This window comes from Pseudorasbora parva, chromosome 4 (genome assembly GCF_024679245.1).
Source record: "Pseudorasbora parva isolate DD20220531a chromosome 4, ASM2467924v1, whole genome shotgun sequence".
NCBI classification, from domain to species: Eukaryota; Metazoa; Chordata; class Actinopteri; order Cypriniformes; family Gobionidae; genus Pseudorasbora; species Pseudorasbora parva.
The window spans coordinates 7,675,784-7,703,001 of record NC_090175.1 but is presented as its reverse complement, the minus strand read 5'-3'; the positions used below and the strand labels follow the sequence as shown (position 1 = coordinate 7,703,001).

Genomic DNA, 27,218 nt, shown 5'->3' with positions numbered 1-27,218 from the left:
TGGTGTGGGTCAGTTTAAGGGTAGAGTTAGGGACAGGTGTGGTGGTGTGGGTCAGTTTAAGGGTAGAGTTAGAGATGGGTGTGGTGGTGTTGGTCAGTTTAAGGGTAAAGTTAGGGACAGGTGTGGTGGTGTGGGTCAGTTTAAGGGTAAAGTTAGGGACAGGTGTGGTGGTGTGGGTCAGTTTAAGGGTAGAGTTAGGGACAGGTGTGGTGGTGTGGGTAAGTTTAAGGGTAGAGTTAGGGTCAGGTGTGGTGGAGTGGGTCAGTTTAAGGGTAGAGTTAGGGACAGGTGTGGTGGTGTGGGTCAGTTTAAGGGTAGAGTTAGGGTCAGGTGTGGTGGTGTGGGTCAGTTTAAGGGTAAAGTTAGGGACAGGTGGGGTGGTGTGGGTCAGTTTAAGGGTAGAGTTAGGGACAGGTGTGGTGGTGTGGGTCAGTTTAAGGGTAGAGTTAGGGACAGGTGTGGTGGTGTGGGTCAGTTTAAGGGTAGAGTTAGGGACAGGTGTGGTGGTGTGGGTCAGTTTAAGGGTAGAGTTAGGGTCAGGTGTGGTGGTGTGGGTCAGTTTAAGGGTAGAGTTAGGGACAGGTGTGGTGGTGTGGGTCAGTTTAAGGGTAGAGTTAGGGACAGGTGTGGTGGTGTGGGTCAGTTTAAGGGTAAAGTTAGGGACAGGTGTGGTGGTGTGGTTCAGTTTAAGGGTAAAGTTAGGGACAGGTGTGGTGGTGTGGGTCAGTTTAAGGGTAAAGTTAGGGACAGGTGTGGTGGTGTGGGTCAGTTTAAGGGTAAAGTTAGGGACAGGTGTGGTGGTGTGGGTCAGTTTAAGGGTAAAGTTAGGGACAGGTGTGGTGGTGTGGGTCAGTTTAAGGGTAAAGTTAGGGACAGGTGTGGTGGTGTGGGTCAGTTTAAGGGTAGAGTTAGGGTCAGGTGTGGTGGTGTGGGTCAGTTTAAGGGTAAAGTTAGGGACAGGTGTGGTGGTGTGGTTCAGTTTAAGGGTAGAGTTAGGGACAGGTGTGGTGGTGTGGGTCAGTTTAAGGGTAGAGTTAGGGACAGGTGTGGTGGTGTGGGTCAGTTTAAGGGTAGAGTTAGGGACAGGTGTGGTGGTGTGGGTCAGTTTAAGGGTAGAGTTAGGGTCAGGTGTGGAGATGTGGGTCAGTTTAAGGGTAGAGTTAGGGTCAGGTGTGGTGGTGTGGGTCAGTTTAAGGGTAGAGTTAGGGACAGGTGTGGTGGTGTGGGTCAGTTTAAGGGTAAAGTTAGGGACAGGTGTGGTGATGTGGGTCAGTTTAAGGGTAAAGTTAGGGACAGGTGTGGTGGTGTGGGTCAGTTTAAGGGTAGAGTTAGGGACAGGTGTGGTGATGTGGGTCAGTTTAAGGGTAAAGTTAGGGACAGGTGTGGTGGTGTGGGTCAGTTTAAGGGTAGAGTTAGGGTCAGGTGTGGTGGTGTGGGTCAGTTTAAGGGTAGAGTTAGGGTCAGGTGTGGTGGTGTGGGTCAGTTTAAGGGTAGAGTTAGGGTCAGGTGTGGTGGTGTGGGTCAGTTTAAGGGTAGAGTTAGGGTCAGGTGTGGTGGTGTGGGTCAGTTTAAGGGTAGAGTTAGGGACAGGTGTGGTAATGGGACTCGATGATGGTGAGATTAGTTCTTCGTGTGGATCAGCTGTTGTCAGACTCCTTCTGCAGACACAAATCTCACTGGAGTGGATTATTCCAATTATTGGCAATATAAATGTTTGAAAATGTAAACTGATATTTCCTGACACACTATTGCAAAATACTGTATCTACTGTAAATAACTGGCTTAAAGATTTTTTTGGGGGGGTGAAAATACTAATGTGCCAAAGACTTTTATATAGTACTGTACAATAAAAATGAAAATGAAGTGCAATGTGACATTACTTAAAAAAATTCAAATTCTAATTTTGTGGCACTTAAATTATTTGGCTCCTATTTTTCCCCTATAGGAGCCGATGCTCCTTAATTGATGTTTTAGTCTGAAGCCCTGATCAGTTCAGATGAAGATTTCAACCTTTTTCATCGCTATTTTGATTTATACTTGCAGATACACTTTTGTAATTGAATAATTATGATGGAAGGTCATGGCTTAAATAAAATTTTCTATATATTTCCTGTAGATCCTCCAAAGAGCGTCTCAGTGTCCGTCAGTCCGTCTGTAATAGTGGAGGGAGATTCAGTGACTCTGAGCTGCAGCAGTGACTCAAACCCTCCTGCTGTGAACTTCAGCTGGTTTAAAGGAAGAACATCTCTGGGATCTGGCGACACCTACAGGATCACTAATATTGAGTCTGAGGCCAGTGGAAAATATAAATGCTCTGCTAGAAACAAACACGGATCTCAGATCTCTGCTCCTGTGAACGTGAATCTCATGTGTGAGTCTGCCTTTACTTTTGATCAGTTCTGGATGATAACTGTTTAATCATTGGTCTTATTGAATGACATTTTTATATATATTTTTCTTTTCCTGTAGATCCTCCAAAGAGCGTCTCAGTGTCCGTCAGTCCGTCTGTAATAGTGGAGGGAGATTCAGTGACTCTGAGCTGCAGCAGTGACTCAAACCCTCCTGCTGTGAACTTCAGCTGGATTAAAGGAGAACTGATTGTAGGATCTGGAGGAGTCTACAGCATCTCCAACATCAGCTCTGATGACAGTGAACAATACAAGTGCAGATCCAGAAATAAATATGGAGAGAAAGACTCTGATGCTGTGAAGATTAATGTCATGTGTGAGTGAATAACTGAGTCAGTAAATCGTCTGGTTATAGTGAGTTATCCAATAATGTTATTTTTGTCTCTTTCAGACGCACCAAGAGATGTTGTGGTGACCCTTAATTCCTCTGGTGTAATAGTGGAGGGAGATTCAGTGACTCTGAGCTGCAGCAGTGACTCAAACCCTCCTGCTGTGAACTTCAGCTGGTTTAAAGGAGGAACACTTCTGGGATCTGGCGACACCTACAGGATCACTAATATTGAGTCTGAGGCCAGTGGAAAATATGAATGCTCTGCTAGAAACAAACACGGATCTCAGATCTCTGCTCCTGTGAACGTGAATGTCATGTGTGAGTCTGCCTTTACTTTTGATCAGTTCTGGATGATAACTGTTTAATCATTGGTCTTATTGAATGACATTTTTATATATTTTTTTATTTTCCTGTAGATCCTCCAAAGAGCGTCTCAGTGTCCGTCAGTCCGTCTGTAATAGTGGAGGGAGATTCAGTGACTCTGAGCTGCAGCAGTGACTCAAACCCTCCTGCTGTGAACTTCAGCTGGTTTAAGGAGGATCAAACCTCAGCTGTTGGATCTGGACAGAGTTTCAGCATCTCCAGCTTTAGCTCCAGTTTCAGTGGACGCTTCTACTGTGAGGCTCAGAATAAATATGGCTCTCAGAGATCAGCGTCTGTTTCACTCTCTGTTAAAGGTATTTCCTATAAACACACTCCTTCAGTTCAATCTGTCTCTCGTGTGAAATGATCTTCATGATCATCTTGTTTCAGGAGTTCAGAGAGAAGATCTGCACACAGTTTATGGGCTCGTGGCGGGATTCATCTTCATCATCATCGTCATCATCATCATCATCGTGTTCATAAAGTGAGTGAATGTTCAGCAGCTATATATATATATATATTTATAAAAATGCAAAATTGGTTGAAAAATATCAAATGTTTCTTACAATTAATTACTTTTCAGTACTTTCTAACAAAAACATGTTTCTCCAGGAAGAAGAGGAGAGATGGTGGAGCTGAAGCTATCAGACAAAATCAGGCAAGTTTGATAATACCGGAATCTACAATGACATGATATTATATTTAACTAGAAAATAAAAGATTTACAAGATCATGCTCTGCTGCTTGACAAATATTTGACATGAAGACAATCTGGAAAACCACACGCATGTAACTCACTGTCATGACCGATCTTTAGTTTTATATCTGTTGTGTAATATCTTATTTGATAAAACTGCAGGATGATCGCTCTGGCAGATCGGCAGAAACGGATTCGACCAATGACGTTCCACTGTATTCACTGGTATCAGCCAATCAGATTGATGATCTGTACTCCAACATTAAAGCAAAGAAACCTGCACGCTCCGGGAGAAAACAAACAGATAAAGACTCGGCAGATGTTGAAGAGGTTCAGTATGCCAGTGTCCATCACTTCAAGAACAAAGACATGAAGAAGAATGAAGAGTACGACTGTCAGACTGTGACGCATAATCCGTCGGATGCCAACAGGTGAGAAACGATTCATCAGAACCCGAATAAAACACATCCAGTGCTTAAGAGCTCTTGGTTTTGAGTTGTTGAGATGATGGATGGTCACCTCCTGAAATGACACTTGAACATGTTTGTCTGATTTCTCCTCAGATCTGAGGATGTGATCTACAGCTCAGTCAAGTAAAGAGCATGTGGTTCCTGTTAAAGCTGACGAGAGACCAGCCGAAGTCATGTTCCCATCTCCCTCTCCTCCTGAGTTCATCCATTTACACATTTATGGGTTTTACTGTTTACTGTTTATAATCAGCTTTTTTATTACGACCTGAATACACACACACACACACACACACACACACACACACACACACACACACACACACACACACACACACACACACACACACACACACACACACACACACACACGTTGGTCTATGTGGTTTACAGGGACTCTCCATAGGCGTAAAACAAACCGTATTTTCTATCCCCCTATACTGCCCCTGCCCCTAAACCTACCCATCACACAAACATTTGAATGCTTTTATTTGCATCTGATAGACATTGCACAAGATAACAAGATCCAAATACTTTGGAAAGAGTCAATGGCAAGGTGACAGGTCTACAGTTCACAGCTCACACACTTCTACAAGGCCTTCCATTTAAAATACTTTACACGTTAAGGATAAACAAAACATCTCCGTCTCCATATCTGCATCCTCCCTATGGTGGTTGAAACGGAGCAAAATCTAGCAAGCCTTTTTTCCTCCTTTTTTTGCAGCCTGCCCAACTGCATCCCTCTGACCACATTCTTATGGACATGGCCTAAACTTCCAAACACCAGAGTTATTAATGGACATCTATATGTATACATATGTACACACAGCCCCTGCCCTTTGCCCCTAAACCCACCCATCACAGGAAGCATTCTGCATTTTTACTTTCTCAAAAAACATAATTTAGTATGTTTTTAAAGCTATTTGAAATGTCCTCATAAACCACATTTATAGTGTAATACCCATGTAGTTATACAAATTTGTGTCCTCATAAACCACATAAACAGTCTCACACACACACACACACACATACACACACACACACGATAGAGTCAGTGTAGAACAGATGTTTCCTCTCGTCTTGTCATACTGTGAGATTTTCTTGCTAAATACATTAAATCTGAAAATCGTCAGAAAGTCTTTCGTTTTATTACATCATAATCATGATAATTTTGCGCATTTTACACCCAACTCTCATTACTGTAATGTGCCGGCTATTTTATTTTTCATCATGTTTTTCATTAGTACTGTAAAAGTACTGTAATACTCTTTTTCTTTTGCAATGATGTTATTAAATTTAAAGCTACACTGTTTTTCTATGTACATGTTTTGTTCAAATTTTACACAATTTAAATGATGAGCGAGTGCATCATAAAAGCATCATCCAAACTGTGTTTGCCTTGTTTAAATTATTCATTATTCATATTTCAGAGCTGTCAGGAATAGGTTCACAAAACAATGATTTTGGTTGATAATGCCAATCTTTAAACCAGTCTCTGCTTTTTCTATTTGCCTATAAATAGCCTAGCCAAGTTATAATAATTCCCAGTTACCTGCTCATAAGACATATTTTTCAGATATGCGTTTTTATTTGGTTATTGAGAGATTTGATGTCATAAGGCGATCACTTGTTACTCTGGGCACATCTGTAATCACCAAAACAATGCTCCTCTGCTCAGTGTTGCCAACTGTTTTCAGTGGAAAGTATATAAAAGCCAGTTGAGAAAGTGTATAAATGTCGCTAGTGTCAGGATTGTGTTCGGTTCAGTGTGTTTGTTTGATCTCAGTTCTCACTTCTTCACACTGCATGACTATCTGTAGGCACTTAACGTATTTTTTTCTCTTCTAATCTGCTCACAATATTTTAACTCTTTCCCCGCCAAACACAGAATTTGCTGTTATTTGTGAGAATACGCCTTCCTGGCCAAAAACTGAATTTTCATTGTTCCCATGTTTTCACTGTTAGACACTAGGGGGCGCTATTACACATCTTCTGAATGAGAACTGAATCTCCTCATCAAAAAACACATGCAGTAAAACAAGCGACCGTATGTAAGCAGATACATGCAAAATATTGTGATGATCAACATTCAAGGGGGGGTGAAACACTCAGTCAATCTCATGTCAATCTTGAGTACCTATAGAGTAGTATTGCATCCTTCATATCTCCGAAAAGTCTTTAGTTTTATTATATTTATAAAAGAAATATGGGCTGTACCGAGTCTTTCCGGAAAAAAACGAGTGCCTGAAAGGCGTATCGAGTGGGAGGTAGCTAAAGAATGACGAATGCGCAAAGCGATGACGTCCTCAAGCGTGGAGAAACCCAAGTATGCTATCGACCCATGTGTGCTATCGACCCAAGTATGTTATCGACCCATGTATGCTATCGACCCATGTGTGCTATCGACCCAAGTATGCTATCGACCCAATTGTGCTATCGACCCAAGTGTGCTATCGACCCAAGTGTGCTATCGACCCAAGTGTGCTATCGACCCGTGTGCTATCGACCCAAGTATGTTATCGACCCAAGTGTGCTATCGACCCAAGTGTGCTATCGACCCATGTATGCTATCGACCCGAGTGTGCTATCGACCCGAGTGTGCTATCGACCCGAGTGTGCTATCGACCCGTGTGTGCTATCGACCCATGTGTGCTATCGACCCAAGTGTGCTATCGACCCAAGTGTGCTATCGACCCAAGTGTGCTATAGACCCAAGTGTGCTATTGACCCAAGTGTGCTATTGACCCAAGTGTGCTATTGACCCAAGTGTGCTATCGACCCAAGTGTGCTATCGACCCAAGTGTGCTATCGACCCAAGGATGACCCATGTGTGCTATCGACCCATGCGTGCTATCGACCCATGTGTGCTATCGACCCAAGTGTGCTATCGACCCAAGTGTGCTATCGACCCATGTGTGCTATCGACCCAAGTGTGCTATCGACCCAAGTGTGCTATCGACCCAAGTGTGCTATCGACCCAAGTATGTTATCAACCCAAGTGTGCTATCGACCCATGTATGCTATCGACCCAAGTGTGCTATCGACCCGTGTGTGCTATCGACCCGTGTGTGCTATCGACCCATGTGTGCTATCGACCCATGTGTGCTATCGACCCATGTGTGCTATCGACCCATGTGTGCTATCGACCCAAGTGTGCTATCGACCCATGTGTGCTATCGACCCAAGTGTGCTATCGACCCAAGTGTGCTATCGACCCAAGTGTGCTATCGACCCAAGTGTGCTATCGACCCAAGTGTGCTATTGACCCAAGTGTGCTATCGACCCAAGTGTGCTATCGACCCAAGTGTGCCATCGACCCAAGGATGACCCATGTGTGCTATCGACCCAAGTATGCTATTGACCCAAGTATGCTATCGACCCAAGTGTGCTATCGACCCAAGTGTGCTATCGACCCAAGTGTGCTATCGACCCAAGGATGACCCATGTGTGCTATCGACCCATGTGTGCTATCGACCCAAGTATGCTATTGACCCAAGTATGCTATCGACCCATGTGTGCTATCGACCCATGTGTGCTATCGACCCATGTGTGCTATCGACCCAAGTGTGCTATCGACCCAAGTGTGCTATCGACCCAAGTGTGCCATCGACCCAAGGATGACCCATGTGTGCTATCGACCCAAGTATGCTATTGACCCAAGTATGCTATCGACCCAAGTGTGCTATCGACCCAAGTGTGCTATCGACCCAAGTGTGCTATCGACCCAAGGATGACCCATGTGTGCTATCGACCCATGTGTGCTATCGACCCAAGTATGCTATTGACCCAAGTATGCTATCGACCCATGTGTGCTATCGACCCATGTGTGCTATCGACCCATGTGTGCTATCGACCCAAGTGTGCTATCGACCCAAGTGTGCTATCGACCCATGTGTGCTATCGACCCAAGTATGCTATCGACCCAAGTATGCTATCGACCCATGTGTGCTATCGACCCAAGTGTGCTATCGATCGGATTCAGCTAATACGTGATCCAGAATCAGATCCGGAGGCTGAAATAAATTGAACAGGAGAAACAGCAACAGCAGGACGTCCGTCTCTGTGGTATGTACTGTATTTAGTGGCCTCTCAACATTTGTGTGTGTTTACTCTCAGTTTATGAGGACATGATTCGGTTTATGGACTATTGTATGCAACTAAACCTTAGCAGTAGCAAGCAAAACGGTTTTGCACGTCAGACTAGTGTAACGTTATATGGAGTAACGTTAGCGCATTTGAATGACGAAGCACGCGATCGTGTTTTTTACTGATGTTTACTCACGCAACGAGCCAACAGCACAGACATTTGAAGCAGTTTTACTCACCGGCTGCTTCCAAAGCAGGACCAAACCTTTATCACTGGGACCGCTCCGTCAAAAACACTTCTTTGGTATGATTTGGTGAAGTCCTGTGACAGCAGTGACCGTGGAAATCCGCAATGTTGTGAAGCTTCCCGTCATTTCTGCGTTCAAATCGGTTCGAATGCTGTGCTGAAGCGTTGAAGTCGCTCGACGTCACCCATAGGAATAAAGTGGAGCGAGAGCGCGGCGAGTCATAAGTGTTCACGGAAGAGTGGATCTTCACCTGAGCGAGTGTTTATGGCCGTGCATTTCCTCTCTCCCTCTGGTCGCGCGCGCACCCTACCGGGAGAAGAGCCCGTACGGCCCATACAAGGACCTTCCACTCTATTAACGTCAAGTCGACCCATACTCGAAAAAAACTCGCCGAAACTTGTGAGAAACCGGAAGGAGTATTTTTGACACAGAAATACTCCATCAAACGTCCAACGTTAGTTTTTGAATCTTTGTCTATGTTTAGGATGGGAATCCAAGTCTTTAACAGTGTAAAAAGCTCAGTATGCATGAAACAGCATTTCACCCCCCCCCCCCCCTTTAAAAATCATATGAACCAAAACTGCCTAATGTCACTGAATGAAATGTGGACCCAGAGCGAGCTACAGGACTGAAGCATTAGGAGTGTCGATCTCCTCCACCTGTGTTTGATCATCTCTGAATCTGATCTAGAAACAAAGTCTTTCACAAAAACGGGATTTTCTCAGCTTTTTGTTCAAAGTTTTGCTTTTTTAATGAAACTTACCCATATTCAAGTGTTGATAAAAAGGGAATGCATGAAGCTAGAATACAGCGTTTTGTTTTGTTGCTGTTGTTTTTTAAAAGAAGAGGGTCATATTTTATGGGCTTTTAAATGTTTGTGAAAATAGTCAGAAACCTGGCGCTGGCTGGCAACTTTTTTTAAACGCTGGCAGGAAAGAGTTAATATGATATATAGTTCGTTTGGTTTAGCTGTGTTACATCAATTACCCGTCTGTCAGCATTCATAAGTTCAGCCTTTACCTGTGTGTAGTGTCCAGTCCTGTTTGTGTTAGTGTTTATGTGGGCAACTCCTCTTTGTTGGGTTTTATGCTTTTGATTACTATAAACGTCCAACACCAAGAGACACAATGCTAGATCAGGTCACATCAATGACACTATCACCACAAATATGCAAATAAGAATGTTAACCCTGGGAAATGTACAGTGTGAAACGACTCAACCCACGAATAATTATAAACCCCGGTACAGTTGAGACTTATTTGCATAGAGACAGGAAATGTTTTTATTTACAACCCCTGCTTAATACGTCTGTTCAGTCTTCAATCTCACCATTTGCACCTTGAGTCCTAGTGAAGAACGCTACTGCGAACAAGGTATGACAGTTTTTGCATATTACTTGATGAGTTCGTAAAATGTATAGGAGTGTGAAAGAGAAGAAAATTACAGCTTTTGGGACAAGATGTGTGTTGGTCACTTCTTACATGACCCACACTACCACACAGGGCCTTAGTGGACCCTTATATCACAGGGCCGTGGAAATTATTCAGTTAATGTACGCGAACATGCAAATATTTTATTGCATGATGAATATGATTTGGTGTCAGGGCATTGGGAAATGTAAGAAGCCCTCATTTATTGTTAATGCTTGAGTAGGTGACTTTCTAGTACATCAGATAATAATCAGCTATACTATCAGTGCCGTTTCTAGGCATAGGCAAACTAGGCGGTCGCCTAGGGCGCCAACAGCTGGGGGGCGCCAGTGAGCCCCCGCCCCAACAATAATTTTTAGTTATTTCATATATATTTTATTATTAATATTTCGTACTTTTGGTATTTCAAAGCATTATGAGTAGTTGCGATTATTGGAGTGAAGTCGCCATGGTGATAGTGGCGCTGCTGTAATGAAATGAGATCATGTAGAGGGCGGCAGGGAACGTCGACATCCGTGGCGTTGTAACCATAGACTGTAAAAAAATATGGACGTAGTGTCCGTGACGTCACCCATAGGATTCTGATAAGCCGTTCTGAAGCTTAAAGTATGGGCGAGCTGGGCGTTGCCATATTGTGAGCGAGTCATCGCGTGTCACTCCCGTATAACAGAAAGTGGGCAAAAAGGCGGGATGTGCGCGGAGCTGACGTGACGCAATGACTATAGACGGCGGATGAATGGCTACCACTTGTAACCACGCCCTTCATTATGCAGAACTTTAAGGCTTTATATAACGTAAACGAATGAGTTATAAAAAAATTCACCCCCCTCACAGTTGTCATGAAGATCAAAATTAGCCTTATAAGCCAAAACCACAATTTGTACCGGGCTGTAAACATGTTTTTTTCTGCTTTAAAGTTGAGAATTTTAACATGGGGCTCAATGAGATTCTGCTCCCTTCTGGAGCCTGTCCCTAGTGACCAGTTGAGGAATTGCAGTTTACATTACTTCCGTATTGGCTTCAAGAGAGATCGCGGGAGGTTGCCGCTTGGTTGTAACGCTTGTGACCGAGTGAAAAATGCGGATAGCTCACTTAATGTAACTGGAGTGGATGCAAACACGGAGGCGATTAACATCAAACAGATCACACTTTATTCCCCGCTGAACTCTCATCACAAACTCCCTTTCCGTCCACAGCATTACTTAATAAAACAAAATAACTGACTGTTAGCAACAGAAAACAGAAAATAATCCCCACACATGATGGGAGCTCAAGACTCAGTGCGCACACACACAAAATGCAGACTTCGTTTGCTGGGAGCGCGCGCAACTCTTAAAGGGGCCACACTATATTTCTACTCGTTACAGCGTGCTTTAGTTTCATCATCATGGAAAGGTCAAAGCCATCAGAGGCTCAGTATCGTAAAAAGAAAAAAGAGGAAATATAAAAAAGAAAGCGAAATATACAGGTATGTTAGTCTACTTATTGGTTACTTGTTCTCTACTAAGCTGGTCGCTCTATCATAACGTTGAGCAAAACATTACACTGAATATTAGTACTGGACGGACCACACGCCATGCTACTTTCAGGTGCAGAACATTATAGCATAGTTAATTTGAATAAAAAAAACATTACATCAGAGATAGCTGTTTAAATTGATCAAGTAGGCTAATACTGTCATAACCATGGTCACTATATTATATATTTTATATATATTTTCATAGGCGTCACTAGGCCCTTTTTTTATGAAATTATGCCTCAGCCCCCCCCTAAAAAATATATATATATATATATATATATATATATATTAGGGGTGTAACGATACGCGTATTCGTATTGAACCGTTCGGTACGAGGCTTTCGGTTCGGTACGCGGTACGCATTATGTACCGAACGGTTCTTGGACTAATTAATTAGATTTGGAAAATAAAAAAGTGTGTGAAATATAATAATATGCGTTCAACAAGGTAGCCCAATAACCAAAACGACATAACAGACAATGCCCCTGACACCGCCGAAGTGAAAGGGAAAAAAAAACACCAAATATGTTTTAGGCTGCTCAGTCAGGTGCTCGCTTACTCAGCAGGCTACGCGCTGAATGCTTGTGGCAAAATGGCTATTGCGTTTAACAAACCAGAAATAGAAGATCCTCCAATAACCAACAGGACTGGTGTTTGGGTGAACTTTGGATTCTTTGTAAGCTATGATGGTGTTGGCAAGATTGATGGATTAAAAAACAACGGTATGTCGCATTTGCTGATGGTACAGCAGCGGGAATAATTCATGTCATGTCAATCAACTCATTTACGCCGACAACAAGACGATAAAAAGGAGAAACAGCCACAAACTATCCCACAAACTATCCCCGCAGCATTTAGACAGACATTTCCAACTTATTCAAATGGCAAAAGACATCACCACGGCGAGTGGTCCATTTATAGCCGCGGATATGAGACCTAACGCCCGTTTCACACATACTCCGTCTGCAGTGCGTGTGCGGTGCGTATTTTTTTCCGTACCCATGTTAACGGATGACAGCTTTCAAACTGCACGCGGATGCGGTCCGTCAGTCCGTTCCAGGTGCGTTGCGTCTGCAGCAGTGCACGGATCGTTTTCGTACCGAGTTTATTTTTTGCTGCGCTGCGTTGCTGCATTAAAGTGATAGAACATTGTTCGCATTAAAATAAACATGTACTGACGCGAAAATCTAGTAATTTCACCACAGATGCATATCATTTAAAATATACTCTTGTTTCAAAGTCAACACATGGCTTTTTTTTTTTCTCAAGTAAAGAAACAAAACGACACCTTACCTGGCATTTAGGTTAAAAAAAAAAGTGCCATAATGGAGAGCACTCGTACTTTGGAGGTGAAAAGCAAAGTTCTTTTTGACCTGCAGGATTTCTTTTAAAAGGGTGTAAAAACAAAAGATAAGACGAGAGTCGGCTGTTTATGAATAGACTATTGTAAGTTTCTCATTTAAAATGTTTGTGATTTAAGGCTATTAACTATGTTTAAATGTTTTGCCACTTGTGTGAGCTAAATCTAAAGTATATAAATATGAATAAATTAATTTAATAAAATGTTGTTTAAATGTAGTAGGCTACGTAACCTGACTTCTATTAAAGAGTAAACAAAGAGAGTTGGAATTCTGACGAGGCATGTTCAGTAAAAACTTTTGGATTTTAAATAAAAAATAATGAATAAATGCTGTGTTTGTGGTTTGCAACAGCGGATCAGTTGCGGACTGCAAACGCAGCATATGTGAAAGGACTACAGGGTGTGGGGCTCCTGCAACGCAACACGCAACGCACACGCTAATGTAAAGAGCTAATGTCTTATTCCTGTAACTACATAGAAGATGGGTAAAATCATACAAAAAAAAAAAAAATCATACTTTGTTAGTTTTAATAAAAAAATAATAAAAAAAGGTAATTTCTGCCAATTTTTTCTTTTTGCTGTATCTAAAACATATTGAACCGTACCGAACCGAACCGTGACACCAGTGTATCGTATCGAACCGAACCGTAAATTTTGTGAACCGTTACACCCCTAATATATATATATATATATATATATATATATATATATATATATATATATATATATATATATATATATATATATATATATGTGATTAACCTTTAAAACATATGAAACTGGCGCGAGGCTTCGGCTTCGTCCCGTCTTTTCTTTGTGTCAGTGTGTTCTTCAATCCGCAGCGGCGCCGAGTAACATGGTTTTCAAGCGATTGTTATCTAATTTTTTGGCCTTCAGAACATCTTAAAATACACATATGTAGATCATAGAAATCAAAATTTTCTCGGGGGAGCATGCCCCCAAACCCCCCCAACATCTGTGATCTCTAGCTACATTATTCGATTAATGCATGTACAATATGCCTATGAAATAAGGAAGTCATATTTGCTTTATGAGTTATAGTGAGAAAAAAAAAAAAGGGGGGGGGGGGGGGGGTGCGCAACATATGAATCTTGCCTAGGGTGCCAGAAAGGCTAGAAACGGCCCTGTATACTATACATTGTCAAACTGATGCCGGTTTTATCATCTGACATGAAGGATGAATTGGTTTCGCAATGGTCTCTTTGTCACGTCCAGTGTGGACAGGCTGTTGGAATACTAAAGACACAATGCAACATCCTGCAAACAGAAAAGGCAAATGGGTCGTCCCGAGCAAAAGGCTTGAGCTTTCTTAAAACTAATTCTTAACATGCATGAGTGATGTGACCACAGTTCTGCAGTGCAACACCTCCATTTTACCCTGATCTTATCAGTCATTTGGGTGTTGGTGAGTCACTAAAGCCCCAGCAAGCAATAGCCTTCATTTCACTGTCATGGTTAACCATAGACTCGATATAGTCCGGCTATGAGTAGTCCAATTCTAGCCAAAATGACCTTGAATTTGGTTACTTTTTGCCTCAATGACTTGAGATGTATGAAAATCCATCATGTAAGCAGTCAACAGTGATGACACAGTGTTTAGTTTCATTTATGTTCATGTTTTAGATGACTAGTATAGCGTTTAGACGTTTATTACATTTTCAGTCTCAGCCCAAATTTTGCCTCGTTTTAGCCTAAACGTCATGGGGCTGTGTTTGGACGGCTATTAGACATCTTTTAAACGCAAAATTGCTTGTTTCTGAGCATCACTTATGAATTGTTCTTTTTGCACTAACCAAAAACTAAAACTAATTTCAGAAGCTTTATTCCTAGTGTTGGAGTGTATGAAATGGATGTGTGTATTTATATGTTTATTTAGAGAGCTGTGATGGTTCCCGTGGTGGTGAGCGGCAGAATGATGCTTCTTCTTTCTCTAATCTTGACTTCTGGTGAGTCAGTTGTTATAGAGCTGTAAGCTTTGTGTGTGTGTGTGTTTTAAAGTGTGTATTCACTATCTGTTCTACGGTCCACCAATCAACATTCTCAGCTTGTCAATCGTTTTCACTGACATCGGGTTGGTTGGCATGTAGAAGGCGGGGCTTTGGTGAGAGAGCGCATGTGGTTTAATGGCGCATGTGTTTGCTTTTCACAGTTCTCTGTCTGCATGAACATTTATGCTTTTCTGCAGGACTTTTTACACTTCTCACACCGTGTCCTCTCTCCAGCAACAAATGACAGACATTGTTTAGCTGCATTTACACATAACTCGTACTTTACCATTTATCTTCTATGTGTTTTGTGTTGCAGTTTTTGGAAAAGAGTGGGATGTGATTTATGAAACTACATCAATATGTGCTCTCAAAGGATCGTCTGTGAACATGTCATGCACTTACAGATACCCTCAGGAATATAATCTCATAGATACATATTGGATCAAGAAACCAGATGAGGGGATCAACAGTTTAAAAGATTATCACGAGTATAAAGACAGGGTTGAATACATTGAAGACAGACAAAACAAAACTGCAATCCTCAGACTGCACAACGTCACTGAAAATGATGAGAAGGAGTATTGTTTCAGATTAATAACTACAACTGAAAGACAAAAATGGATTGGTCAGGAAGGAATTCAGCTTCATGTTTCTGGTAATCCATTTTTCCATTACTTATGTAACAAGAAGTTAGTAGTTTTAGAAGATTTTCTAGAAAGATTTGTGTCCTCCAGCCCTTCAGGTTCAGGCTCCACAGCTGGTGCTGGAGAACGAAACGGTCAATCTGACATGTGGAACGACCTGCAATCTGACAGACAGATTCGTCTGGTACAAAAACGGACAGGCTTTAAACTTCCACAGCGACGTCCTGCAGCTTCAGTCAGCCCGCAGTGATTCTGGCAGTTACAGATGTGCCGTCAGAGGACATGAACATCTGCCCTCTCCTGCTGCCAGCCTCACAGTCATGTGTGAGTAGGTCTGTCTGTACACACCAGCAGTTAAGTGTTAGAGGAGTGGCCTGTATAACCCAGCCTTTCTCAAAGCGTGGGGAATAGAGACATGACAAGTGCCACAAATGGGAGGAAATGTGTTAATTTTTTGTGCCCATCTCTATTAACCTTTTGAGCTGTCCTACACAGGATTTTTATTTCTGTGCCCCTGAGAGTACGGACCCACATATGGGATTTATAATGTTCAGTGACGTGACATAACTGCCAGATTCAAACGGTGGGACGCACTTCGGCTAGCACTGAGCCAGATGCAGACGCGCTCAGCTCTTGACATACATATTGCAGTGTTTTCAACCACATACTCTTTATTTTAGGTTTAATTTAATAGGTAACATTTAAATACACAAGTACTAGTAAAACAATACATTTAGAGTTTGTGGAATACACACTGGTGTCTATGGAAGCAGCAATACAATCCATTCAAATATAATTGGCCGACATGTTTTATTCATATAAGATACACATAGTGTAAGTAACTATAAAGTTTGCTCGATTCTTCTCCAAGTTCACCGGTCACTTACTTATTCCAGGAGACGCTGATGAATATACGTGCTGTAAATCCGATTGACAGGACTCTGAACTGCGGTGCATATGTTCAAACGGTTCAAACGTGCACTGCAAAAAGAGATGTGTTAAAAAAGACACACTGAGAGTGTTGATGGTATTTTGACACATGTTTTGTAGATATAACACAACGGGTGTTAAAATATTACTCTGGATAGAGCAGAAGTGGGTGTTTTGGCAGCCAATCACAATCAGACAGAAGCTCTTATTGAGACTAACAGGATTTAGTGTTGACGAAGCATTAAATGTTTAATTTGAAGTCTCCAGAATCGTGATTAGTGGCTCCTTTATTTGAGCTCTTGACCCTTGACTCTTTCACTTCAGCTTTTCTCTGTTTGCTGGAACTCTGTTGTACATTTGAAGCAGCAGAAATAACAGGGAGATAAATATGATCAGATGATAATGTTTTCATCACATGCATCTGTGAGCTTGGCAAGTGTTTGCTATCAGAGTGGTTAGTAAAAAACATTATTTTTTGTAATTCATATTTTTATAATAGTGTTGTCATTAGCTGCACATTTGTTTTAAGAGACTCAGTGTGTCCAGGATGTTATAGTCTGTGGTACCACACAGACACACACATCAAGAATCAGCTCATGAATCTCAACAATGGTGACAAACCAAAAGCTTCATCTCGCAATGCATGCTGGGAGCCACCATAGTACAAAACTCATCCATGACTCCCAGCATGCATTGCGACGAAGCTTTTGGTTTGTCAACAATGTTGAGATTCATGAGCTGATTCTTGATGTGTGTGTGTGTTTGATGAGTTTCTGCTGCAGCTTTAAACTTTCTGAAAACATTATGTACTTTTTTTTATTTTTTACAAAATCATTTTGCACTGCTTGACATCATTTCACAAGACTGATATAATAAACCGCACATAAATCAAATGAATAAACACCATCTATATTCTCAAACACTTGACCAGATCAGGGCTTGAGATTATGACATCATCAATAAACATCTGATCATATTTTCTCTTGCCATAACAAATGTACTCAATTACAAAACCGTTAGAGCAGCCAGAGAAGAAGAAAAAGACAAGTTTGTCAACTTGTCAAGAGCTCAAATAAAGGAGACACTAATCACGATTCTGGAGACTTCAAATCAAACATTCAATAAATCATCAGCATCTAAACCTCTGTTAATCTCAATAAGAGCTTGTGTGTGTAGATTCATGATGTCTAAAACAGCCAGTAATAAAATGTTCAAACTAACTCTTTATTAAACGTCACTGGACTAAACACAAGTTAACAATACTTTCAGTGATCATCCAAACACAGGAAGTAACTCTGGCAAACACACACCTACAGTCACATGTAACACACATCTGACACACGTTGTGTAATTATAACACATTAGTGTGTAAAAGGTTTCAACACACCTGTGTAAGAGGAATAACACATTATGTGAGTTACAGATAACACAAATGTGTGTTAAAAAAACAACACAGGTTGTTTGTTAATTTTGACACAGCATGTGTTGTCCCTGAGCACACACACTACATTTGTTCAAATCTACACAACATGTGTTGTCCCTGAGCACACACACTACATGTGCTAAAATTTACACAACTATGGCAAGCCGTTTTGACTTTTATTCATTCGCAGGATATGTATTCTTGATATCAACAATTCAATTTTCACTAGTTAGAATGTTAATTCTTGATATCAGGAATTACATTTCCACTAGTAACAACGTTAATTCTTGATATCAACAATTTATTTTTCACTAGTTAAAATGCTAATTTTTGATATCAACAATTTAATTACCACTAGTAACAATGTTAATTCTTGATATCAGTAATTGTATTTTCACTAGTGAAATGTCACCATAGGCGGCCATTCAAATTCAATTGTTGATATCAAGAATTGATTTCTTACTAGTTGAAATTCAAATTTCAGATATCAGAAATACAATTCTTACTAGTAAAAATTTGAATTTCTGATATCAATAATTACATTGCTACTAGTGCAAGTATTTATTCTTGATATCAGCAATTGAATTTCTACTAGTAACAATGTTTATTTTTGATATCAATAATTCGATTGTCACTAGTAACCATTTTAATTTCTGATATCATGAATGTGATTGTTACTAGTAAGAAAGCCATTATAGATATCTGAAATTATATTGATATCACAAATACATTTTCAGATATCAAAAATTAACATTTTTACTAGTGACAATTCAATTGTTGATATCAGGAATAGACATTTCAACTAGTGACAATTCAATTGCTGATATCAAGAATAAATACTTGCACTAGTAGCAATGTAATTATTGATATCAGAAATTCAAATTTTTACTAGTAAGAATTGTATTTCTGATATCTGAAATTTGAATTTCAACTAGTAAGAAATCAATTCTTGATATCAACAATTGAATTTGAATGGCCGCCTATGGTGACATTTCACTAGTGAAAATACAATTACTGATATCAAGAATTAACATTGTTACTAGTGGAAATTAAATTGTTGATATCAAAAATTGGCATTTTAACTAGTGAAAAATAAATTGTTGATATCAAGAATGAACATTTTTACTAGTGGAAATGTCATTTCTGATATCAAAAATTGCCATTGTTAGTAGTCGAAATCTAATTTCTGATATCAAGAATTAACTTTGTTGATATCAAGAATACATATCCTGCGAATGAATAAAAGTCAAAACGGCTTGCCATACACAACATGTGTTGTCCCTGAGTACACACACACTACATGTGCTAAAATCTACACAACATGTGTTGTCCCTGAGCACACACACTATGTGTGCTAAAATCTACACAACATGCGTTGTCCCTGAGCACACACACTACATGTGCTAAAATCTACACAACATGTGTTGCCCCTGAGCACACACACTACATGTGCTAAAATCTACACAACATGTGTTGTCCCTGAGCACACACACTACATGTGTTCAAATCTACACAACATGTGTTGTCCCTGAGCACACACACTACATGTGTTAAAATATACACTGCTTGTATCTTGTATCAACATCTCGTTGTGTTGTTTTCAACACATCATGTTATAAAGCACTCGACACACACCGTCATTGTGAAGTATATGCAGTGTTTATGTTCTCAAACAATCAGGCCTGTGTTAATAAAGTTATTAATATACATCGTTTTATCAGTTGCTAAGATTTAATTCAATTCAAAGTGCAAACTCTGTTAACTGTTATCTCGTCATGAACTTCTCTCAAAAGCAGCATCATTGATGAAGTGTCGAATTGTGAATAATTGAGTTGATAGAGTCATAGAGTTTGAAACATTGTATTTTGTGTGCACATGAGTTCTGTACTCGACTTCTGAATAACTGCTTAATAATTTAGTTTCACTTTATTTTTAAAGTTACATCTGAGTATGTAATTACCTGACACAATTTCTGTGTTAAATAACACATTTATTGTGTTAAATTTGACACAACGTGTGTTGCCCCTGAGCACACTCACTACATCTGTTAAAAATGACAGATGTTGTGTCAGTTTTAACACATCTCTTTTTAGAGTGTGGCAGCGCCTATTTCACATTATAGATCAAAATCAAGATCATTTAAAAAGGTTTTTTAAAAGGCAAAACACACCCACAACTGGGTTATTCGATAGTTGATGACATGGTAAGCAAGTTTATTTTCAATATTTTGAATAATAATTAAAAAAAAAAACGTAATAAGCGATACATTTGTCATACAGCACTATTTTGGTTGTGGTGAGTCACATGATAAACGTGACGCGTTGCCATAGAAACATTAAGGTGAAACGTTTTAAAATAACGCTGCCTTAAAAAACTCACACTGGGAGTCAGCTAAAATATTTTGACTAACAGGCAAACTTAAAGTCTAGATAATTACCATTTTGTTCGGGCGATTGGTGACAGGTGGGGCTCGGAGCCCTTTCCGACCTCCAAAGTGGGGAATGGCAAAAAAAGTTTGAGAAACAGTGCTTTAACCTGTTAAGCTGATTTCTAAATTTTGAAAAAATCCTAAGAAATGTATACTCAGACTAAAACAAATACAGATTGTGAATCCTTTGCACTAAAAGCATAATTATGGTCTCATTTGAAAGCAGACACCTGGCAGTTTACTGTAAAGTCAAAATGATAATATTTTTTATAATAAAAAAAAGCTATAATAAGCTTCAAAGTTTTGTAAAGTTATTAGAAATTTATTTGTATGAAATATCTTTATGAAAATAAAATTGAAGTGGGCCTTGGAGAAATCTAGAAATGCACTACAGCTAAAGCCACACGTCTGACCATGTTATATTTCAGATCTGAAGATGATCAGTCTAAAACTCTGAATTTTATTAAACGTTTTACAAGATCGTTTCATGTGATTTTATTTTGAGATATCTCTGAAATATCAACTGATGTTTATTGCCACATCTTCTCAGCTTTCATTCTCTATTTTGCCTCTATTGTTTAGAGGTGCAAACTGCCCCATTCAGTTTGTCTCCTCGGCACACATTCACACTTCTGCGGACTGGTTATGGCTCTAATTATTATTCTTTTGTCTGCATTATAATTACTAACGATTCTCTATTCAAACTGTTCTATTCAAACCTCATTTCTAAATCAAACCTCTCACTTTACCCTCACTGAGACTCTATTGAATGCATTTCGTCCAAATAAGCATTTCAGTAGTTTTACATTTAGAAAATGTTCATAAAAATAAAGTATTTACTCAGTGGCAGGTGCATCTAGGGCAAGCTAGCATGTTAGCTTAGCACACCAGCAAAACAACAATTTATACGATTAAAATCATGTTTTATTCAAAACTTGCTTCATATCACTTTATAATTTATAAGTCGAGTGTTTTATATAACAATATGTGATCTCATGTAGCTTCGGGTCGAAAAATCTGACAGAAAATATACAATGCTAAAAGCTATGTGGAATAGCATTGCATTATAAATATCATCTATTATGAAACCACCCAACATGGCATAAAGAACACAGACCAACCATATATTGCCGCGATTGTGTGTTTATTGTCTTAAAACGTGTCTATCTGCATAAAATAGCCATCTGACGATCGCTAGAAAGCAGCTTTGGTCATGTCAGATACTTCCTGAATGTCACATGGTGTGTCTGTCCTTCATGTGTTCCACATGGGGTGAATTTTCAGTAGTACAGCTTTCCAGCGCCCTCCGGCTGCCAGAATGAATTGAAAACACAGCATATCACTGTATACTGCGCTCATAATCACACATCCGCGGATTTTGGATAAAGATTGAATAAATAATACTTCTCTGTATAGAAATTTGACTCAAACATGTGAGAATCTATCAATATTTCTCCACATCTGCACACATTTGAAGTAAAAGCCCTGAGGGAAGTTGTTTTGTCGAGTGTCTTCGTGACGACCAGAGAAGAGTTTTTTATGAATGGGAGCAAATGACGCGCATATTACAATCAAAAGGTAGCGACGCCCAAGATCATATTCATAACTCCTGGCACATATTAACACATTACGGTCATTATAAGACTTTGAGAATAAAACAGAGGTAACAAAATTAAACTTTAGTCTTAGATCTTTTTAATGATGTATAGTTTGTCAAGGTAATTACTTACATCTGATAGTAATTTTGAGCTAATTTAAGCAAAGAGAGTTTCAGCACGTCCTCGTCCTCGTGACGCTTATCAGGTTAACCTAATACCCCAGCCAATCAGAGAGCAGTTTGGCAGTTTGGTGTGATTTCATCAGCCTCCTGCTGGAGGAAACTGTATCTAGACAACACTTATTCATCCATTAACCTAGGGTTACCATATTATGATTACCGAAAACCAGGACAAGTTTACTCAAAGACTCCTTATTCATTTCAATAGATTTAAACTAATCCCCCTCTGTATGGATAAAAAATTGTTATATTAGAGCCAGGACAGGACTTGAAAACAGGATGTTTGGTCACCCTAATTAAACATGTATTCTAACTAAATACAGAACTACTGCAAATATTGTATTGTAGTATAGAAGTTTTAGCAGAGTGCAATTATTTTTGGAGGGCTCATTAAAATTGTCAATAAAATTTTTGGAATCTTTGTTTGAAAGTTAGAAAAATGGCTAAAATAACACAATAGCATTTAAAATCTAAGTCTAAACTGTGCTGTTTTGTGGCTTAAAGGTGCACTATGCAACTTTCTGTCCACTGGAGGGCGCCTATTCTAAACAAAGGCGTAGTTTGTCTTCACCTCACAGGCGGTGGAAAATAGGTCTCGGGCAGAAATCATGTTCATGGTGCAGTTATTAACGTTACTGTAGTGAAGCAGAGCAGGACCGAGTGTTGAGGAGTTGAGCACGGCCCCTGAAGCGATTGTTACACAAACACTCGGCTCGCGAGTACCGGGACTTTTATTATGACGGGACGGGACACAGTCGGCGGGGGGCGCGCACTTCCGCTTTTTCCGGTCATGATTATAAGGAAAAGCCAGCAGCTCTGTTTATCATATTAGATACATTTAAGTGTGTTTAAAATGATGTTATGAATGTTACTCTGTGCGTTTGCTCGGCACTGCTGTGACATGTTCACTCTGCTCTGAGTAAAGCGCTTCTGCCGAATAAAACCGAGGGTAGCGCAAATATTGACGCGATTGACAGGCGACTCCCTCAAACGCTATGCTGACACGTCCCGGTCCTTGGTTAAACCTAACTTCTCACAATTTACAAATAGTTGGAAACATTTGGGATATTGTAGGTACTCAACTGAACAAAATATATAACACTGGCCTAGCGGTTTTTGGATATTTTACTGCAAAAATACTACATAGTGCACCTTTGAATGCAATTATCATTTTGGTGCAATGCCAGATAAAATACATTTTTTATTATTTTTATTTAAGTTCAATTTAGAGAAAGTGATACATGTACATTTTTGCCCAACAAACAAAGATGATATATGATTATAAGGCATGTTATTTTTCCTCTAGATTCCCCCCGAAATACGTCAGTGTCCGTCAGTCCGTCTGTAATAGTGGAGGGAGATTCAGTGACTCTGAGCTGCAGCAGTGACTCAAACCCTCCTGCTGTGAACTTCAGCTGGTTTAAGGAGGATCAAACCTCAGCTGTTGGATCTGGACAGAGTTTCAGCATCTCCAGCTTTAACTCCAGTTTCAGTGGACGCTTCTACTGTGAGGCTCAGAATAAATATGGCTCTCAGAGATCAGCGTCTGTTTCACTCTCTGTTAAAGGTAGTGCAGCTCATACTTGCATTACTCTTGCAAAAGTAAAGTAGATTCATCTTTTTTGAATGTCTTATATTTTGTCTCAGTTGTAGGACGTCTGGTGATATTATACATATCCATCGGAGTTATTTGTGGCGCTGCAGTGATCATCATGCTGCTGCTGATTTGGTAAGATGTGTGTGAGGTAACTGACTGCATTTCCCAAACAACAATTTGATCTCAGTGATCTCACCATGAGCTCCAGGATACTCGTGATGTGGCCGCAATATGAGGTCAACGTGCACTCACTGCACAAAGACTAGGTACCCAGCATGCACTGCAGCATGAAGCTTTGATTACCACTATTGTTAAGATTTATATTCGGATACTTGATGTCTCTTCGTGTCTAAATACAATAGTCTTATTATGCATTTAAAATAATGAAATAAATAAATGACTTTGACTGCTGGATCTCATACCATATAATCACAGGAATATTATAATAAAAATATAAAATTAATAACACCTCAAAAACTGCATACAAAATATGGTGATGGCGCTAACATAAATAACAAAACTCTTTTGGTTTTCCTTGCCATAACAAGTGTGTCTTCTATGCACAGTTTACAGCTGTCAGAGAAAACATAATGTTAAAAGTTAAGGGTCAAGAGCCCAACTAAAGCTAACACTGATCTCCATAATGGTGACAAACCAGTAAATCATCAACATCTAAACCTCTGTTAATCTCAATAAGAGCTTCTGTTGACGTCTGGCAGATATAAAGTCAGTCTGAGCTCATCATGTGATATCACTGAGATAGTGTTGAGAAACAGGAACACTGAAAACCCTAATAAGTTGATTGAACAGGGATTCTGCCAGTACATGATGATGTTATCATCGTCAATGATTTAACAACATCACTTGTTGATATTTTCTCTTGACTTTGTGTTCCTTCCCAAATGTGTCTCACAAACACCAAACAGCCAGAGAAACATTATATTATAATATTATACAGTCAAGGGCCAAGAGCCCAACTAAAGCAAACACTGATCTCCATCATGGTGACTTCCAACGAAACTATTATTTTCATTAAAACAGAAATAAAGTCAGTCTGGTTAGTTATAAGTTAGTTAACATATTTTTATTATGTTTAGTAACTTACGAATTTTTACTTACCGATTTTAAGATTGCACACAATTAAAAAGTCTCCATCTTAATTTGAATCAGCAACAGAAAAGGGCCGCCTTTTGTAAATGTCCTCCAATCAGTGAATTAGTTATTGTTGCCGGACAGAACTCATTGCTTGGCCAATCACATTAAAGCAAGACCAGAGCGAGCTATTTTAATTAATTATAATTTTGAGTTCATTTACATTTACATTTAATCATTTAGCAGACGCTTTTATCCAAAGCGACTTACAAAAAAGGGGAGAGTAATAGAAGCAACGAAACAGACAACGCCAACAACCTGTAAGAGCTGTAAGAAATCTCAATTAGCACAGTACACAATTTTTTTTTTAATAAGTTAATAAGTTATAATAAGTTAATAAGTTATACTAACTTATATGTTTGAGTTTTTGGACTAAACTAGTAATATTTAGTCAAGATTACTTGTTTTTTTTTTAGTAGTAAAGACAACATTAGGGTTTACAGTGAAGTAGAATCTCCCCCTGGTGACCGATATCTGAACCGCTTCCTCTCAACCTGCTCAACATTTTGAGTTCACAATGAGCTCACATATTATTCTCACTGAAAGTGTCACCAAATGAGAATGATTTGATGTCACTGTGATCCGCGCATGACCTCACGTGTTGACTGGGTTATAATTTATTTATTTATCTATTTTCCAACATCCAGTATAAAGGAAAATCCGCTCCACAAATCTGACACCTGCAGGAATAAAACATACAGTGGGGCAAAAAAAGTATTTAGTCAGCCACCAATTGTGCAAGGTCTCCCACTTAAAAAGATGAGAGAAACCTGTATTTTTAAAAAAAAAAAAATCATAGGTATACTCCAACTGTGAGAGACAAAATAAGAAAAAAAAAATCCAGAAAAGCACATTGTATGATTTTTAAAGAGTCTATTTCAAGTCTCAGGTCTCGTTTATTTATATAGCCCTTTCTACTACAACGTAGACCAAAGGACTGTACATCTAAAAGCAAGAAAACCAAAAAAAGTCAAGAATTAAAAGAAACAGAATCCAAATACGTTTTCACACGAGCTTTAAAAACATCAACCGGCGGTGCAGATCTTATTTCAGGGGGAAGATCATTCCACAGTCTAGGTCCAACGACTGAGAAAGCTCGATCCCCTTTAGTTTTAAGACGAGTTCTTGGAACAACGAGCAGTAAATAATTAAAGGACCTTTGAGATCTACCAGAGTTCATAAGCACCAAATCCTGGATATATTCCAGGGCCAACTTGTGAACTGCTTTATAAACATATACTGTATCCGATATTTCACAGGGAGCCAATGAAGCCTTTTCAAAACAGGTGTAATATGCTCCCTTTTCTTAATACCAGCCAGGAGCCTCGCTGCAGCGCTTTGAACCAGCTGCAATCTTGAGATAAGCGATGGACTAATTCCTACATATAGAACATTTCAGTAATCCAAGCGTGTAGAGATGAATGTGTGAATCACTGTTTCCAGATCAGGAACAAACAAAAAAGATTTCATTTTCGCAATAGTCCTTAACTGATAAAAACATTTTTTTTACCACATTTTTAACCTGATGGTCAAACTTAAGAGCAGAGTCAAAAATGACACCTAAGTTTCTTATTTTAGGTTGAACGTATGTTTCCCATAAACCACTGTCATCCTTCTTATTTGCAAAATACAGGCCTCTCTCATCTTTTAAGTGGGAGAACGTGCACAATTGGTAGCTGATTAAATAATAGCCAACAATGCTGACATGTCATGCCGTTAAAACACTAACCAAACAACACTTCTGCAAGAACGTATTAATTACGCAGTTATGTAATCTATTCATTGGTTTTGAAGGAGAAGCAGGAGGATGAACAAGAGAAACGAGTCTCAGGTGAGAAAAAAGGATTTGGCTATCATTAGTTGAGCGGATAAAACCAAACATTTTGACTTGTGTTGTATTTAGACAGTATAGTTATTATTTATAATCTGTGTTTTCTGTTTGTTTTTTAATGTCAAAGATGGATCGTTCCAGCCCTCATCATGACAGATGTGAACCCGTGTATGAGAACGTAAAGGTAAATGTTCCTCCTCTTCACCTTCAGTCATTAAATGCTTTTCAAATTCACTGTGGAAATATCAAATAACTGTTGACTAAGGATATGGAAATTAACATAAGAACAAGCGTTTTAAAAAAGGTTTTTAACACGTAAATGGCATTGAGTTGACTATTTTAGTTACTGTTTAATAAATACCACAAACCAAAATTTGAAGTTAATTATTTATAAATGCATTAATTCACACTTTCTTTCTTTTTCTTTCTTTCTTTCTTTCTTTCTTTCTTTCTTTCTTTCTTTCTTTCTTTCTTTCTTTCTTTCTTTATTTCAGATTGACAGGAAGAGGCTGTAGAAT

The 27,218-nt window shown here is 39.5% G+C and overlaps 3 protein-coding genes across 3 annotated transcripts in view; all 3 read left to right on the top strand.

The window, feature by feature from the left end:
* Positions 1-4,534, top strand: part of LOC137073755 (B-cell receptor CD22-like) — a 35,149-nt gene extending 30,615 nt beyond the window's left edge. The window contains exons 5-12 of the mRNA XM_067442465.1: positions 2,117-2,371; positions 2,470-2,724; positions 2,800-3,057; positions 3,156-3,416; positions 3,493-3,586; positions 3,715-3,760; positions 3,962-4,230; positions 4,363-4,534. Coding sequence (XP_067298566.1) covers positions 2,117-2,371; positions 2,470-2,724; positions 2,800-3,057; positions 3,156-3,416; positions 3,493-3,586; positions 3,715-3,760; positions 3,962-4,230; positions 4,363-4,396 — 1,472 coding nt within the window. The 3' untranslated portion in view covers positions 4,397-4,534. The remainder of the gene's footprint in view (positions 1-2,116; positions 2,372-2,469; positions 2,725-2,799; positions 3,058-3,155; positions 3,417-3,492; positions 3,587-3,714; positions 3,761-3,961; positions 4,231-4,362) is intronic.
* A 2,551-nt stretch (positions 4,535-7,085) lies between these two features.
* Positions 7,086-7,706, top strand: LOC137073754 (keratin-associated protein 10-10-like). Its single transcript, XM_067442463.1, has one exon. It carries the CDS (start codon positions 7,086-7,088, stop codon positions 7,704-7,706), a length of 621 nt encoding a protein of 206 aa, XP_067298564.1.
* Positions 7,707-14,815: 7,109 nt separating this feature from the next.
* On the top strand, positions 14,816-27,215 carry LOC137073753 (B-cell receptor CD22-like). The gene is made up of 8 exons (XM_067442462.1): positions 14,816-14,876; positions 15,235-15,573; positions 15,653-15,886; positions 23,427-23,687; positions 23,768-23,849; positions 26,664-26,700; positions 26,828-26,884; positions 27,195-27,215. Exons 1-8 carry the CDS (start codon positions 14,816-14,818, stop codon positions 27,213-27,215), a joined length of 1,092 nt encoding a protein of 363 aa, XP_067298563.1.
* Positions 27,216-27,218: the final 3 nt, after the last annotated feature.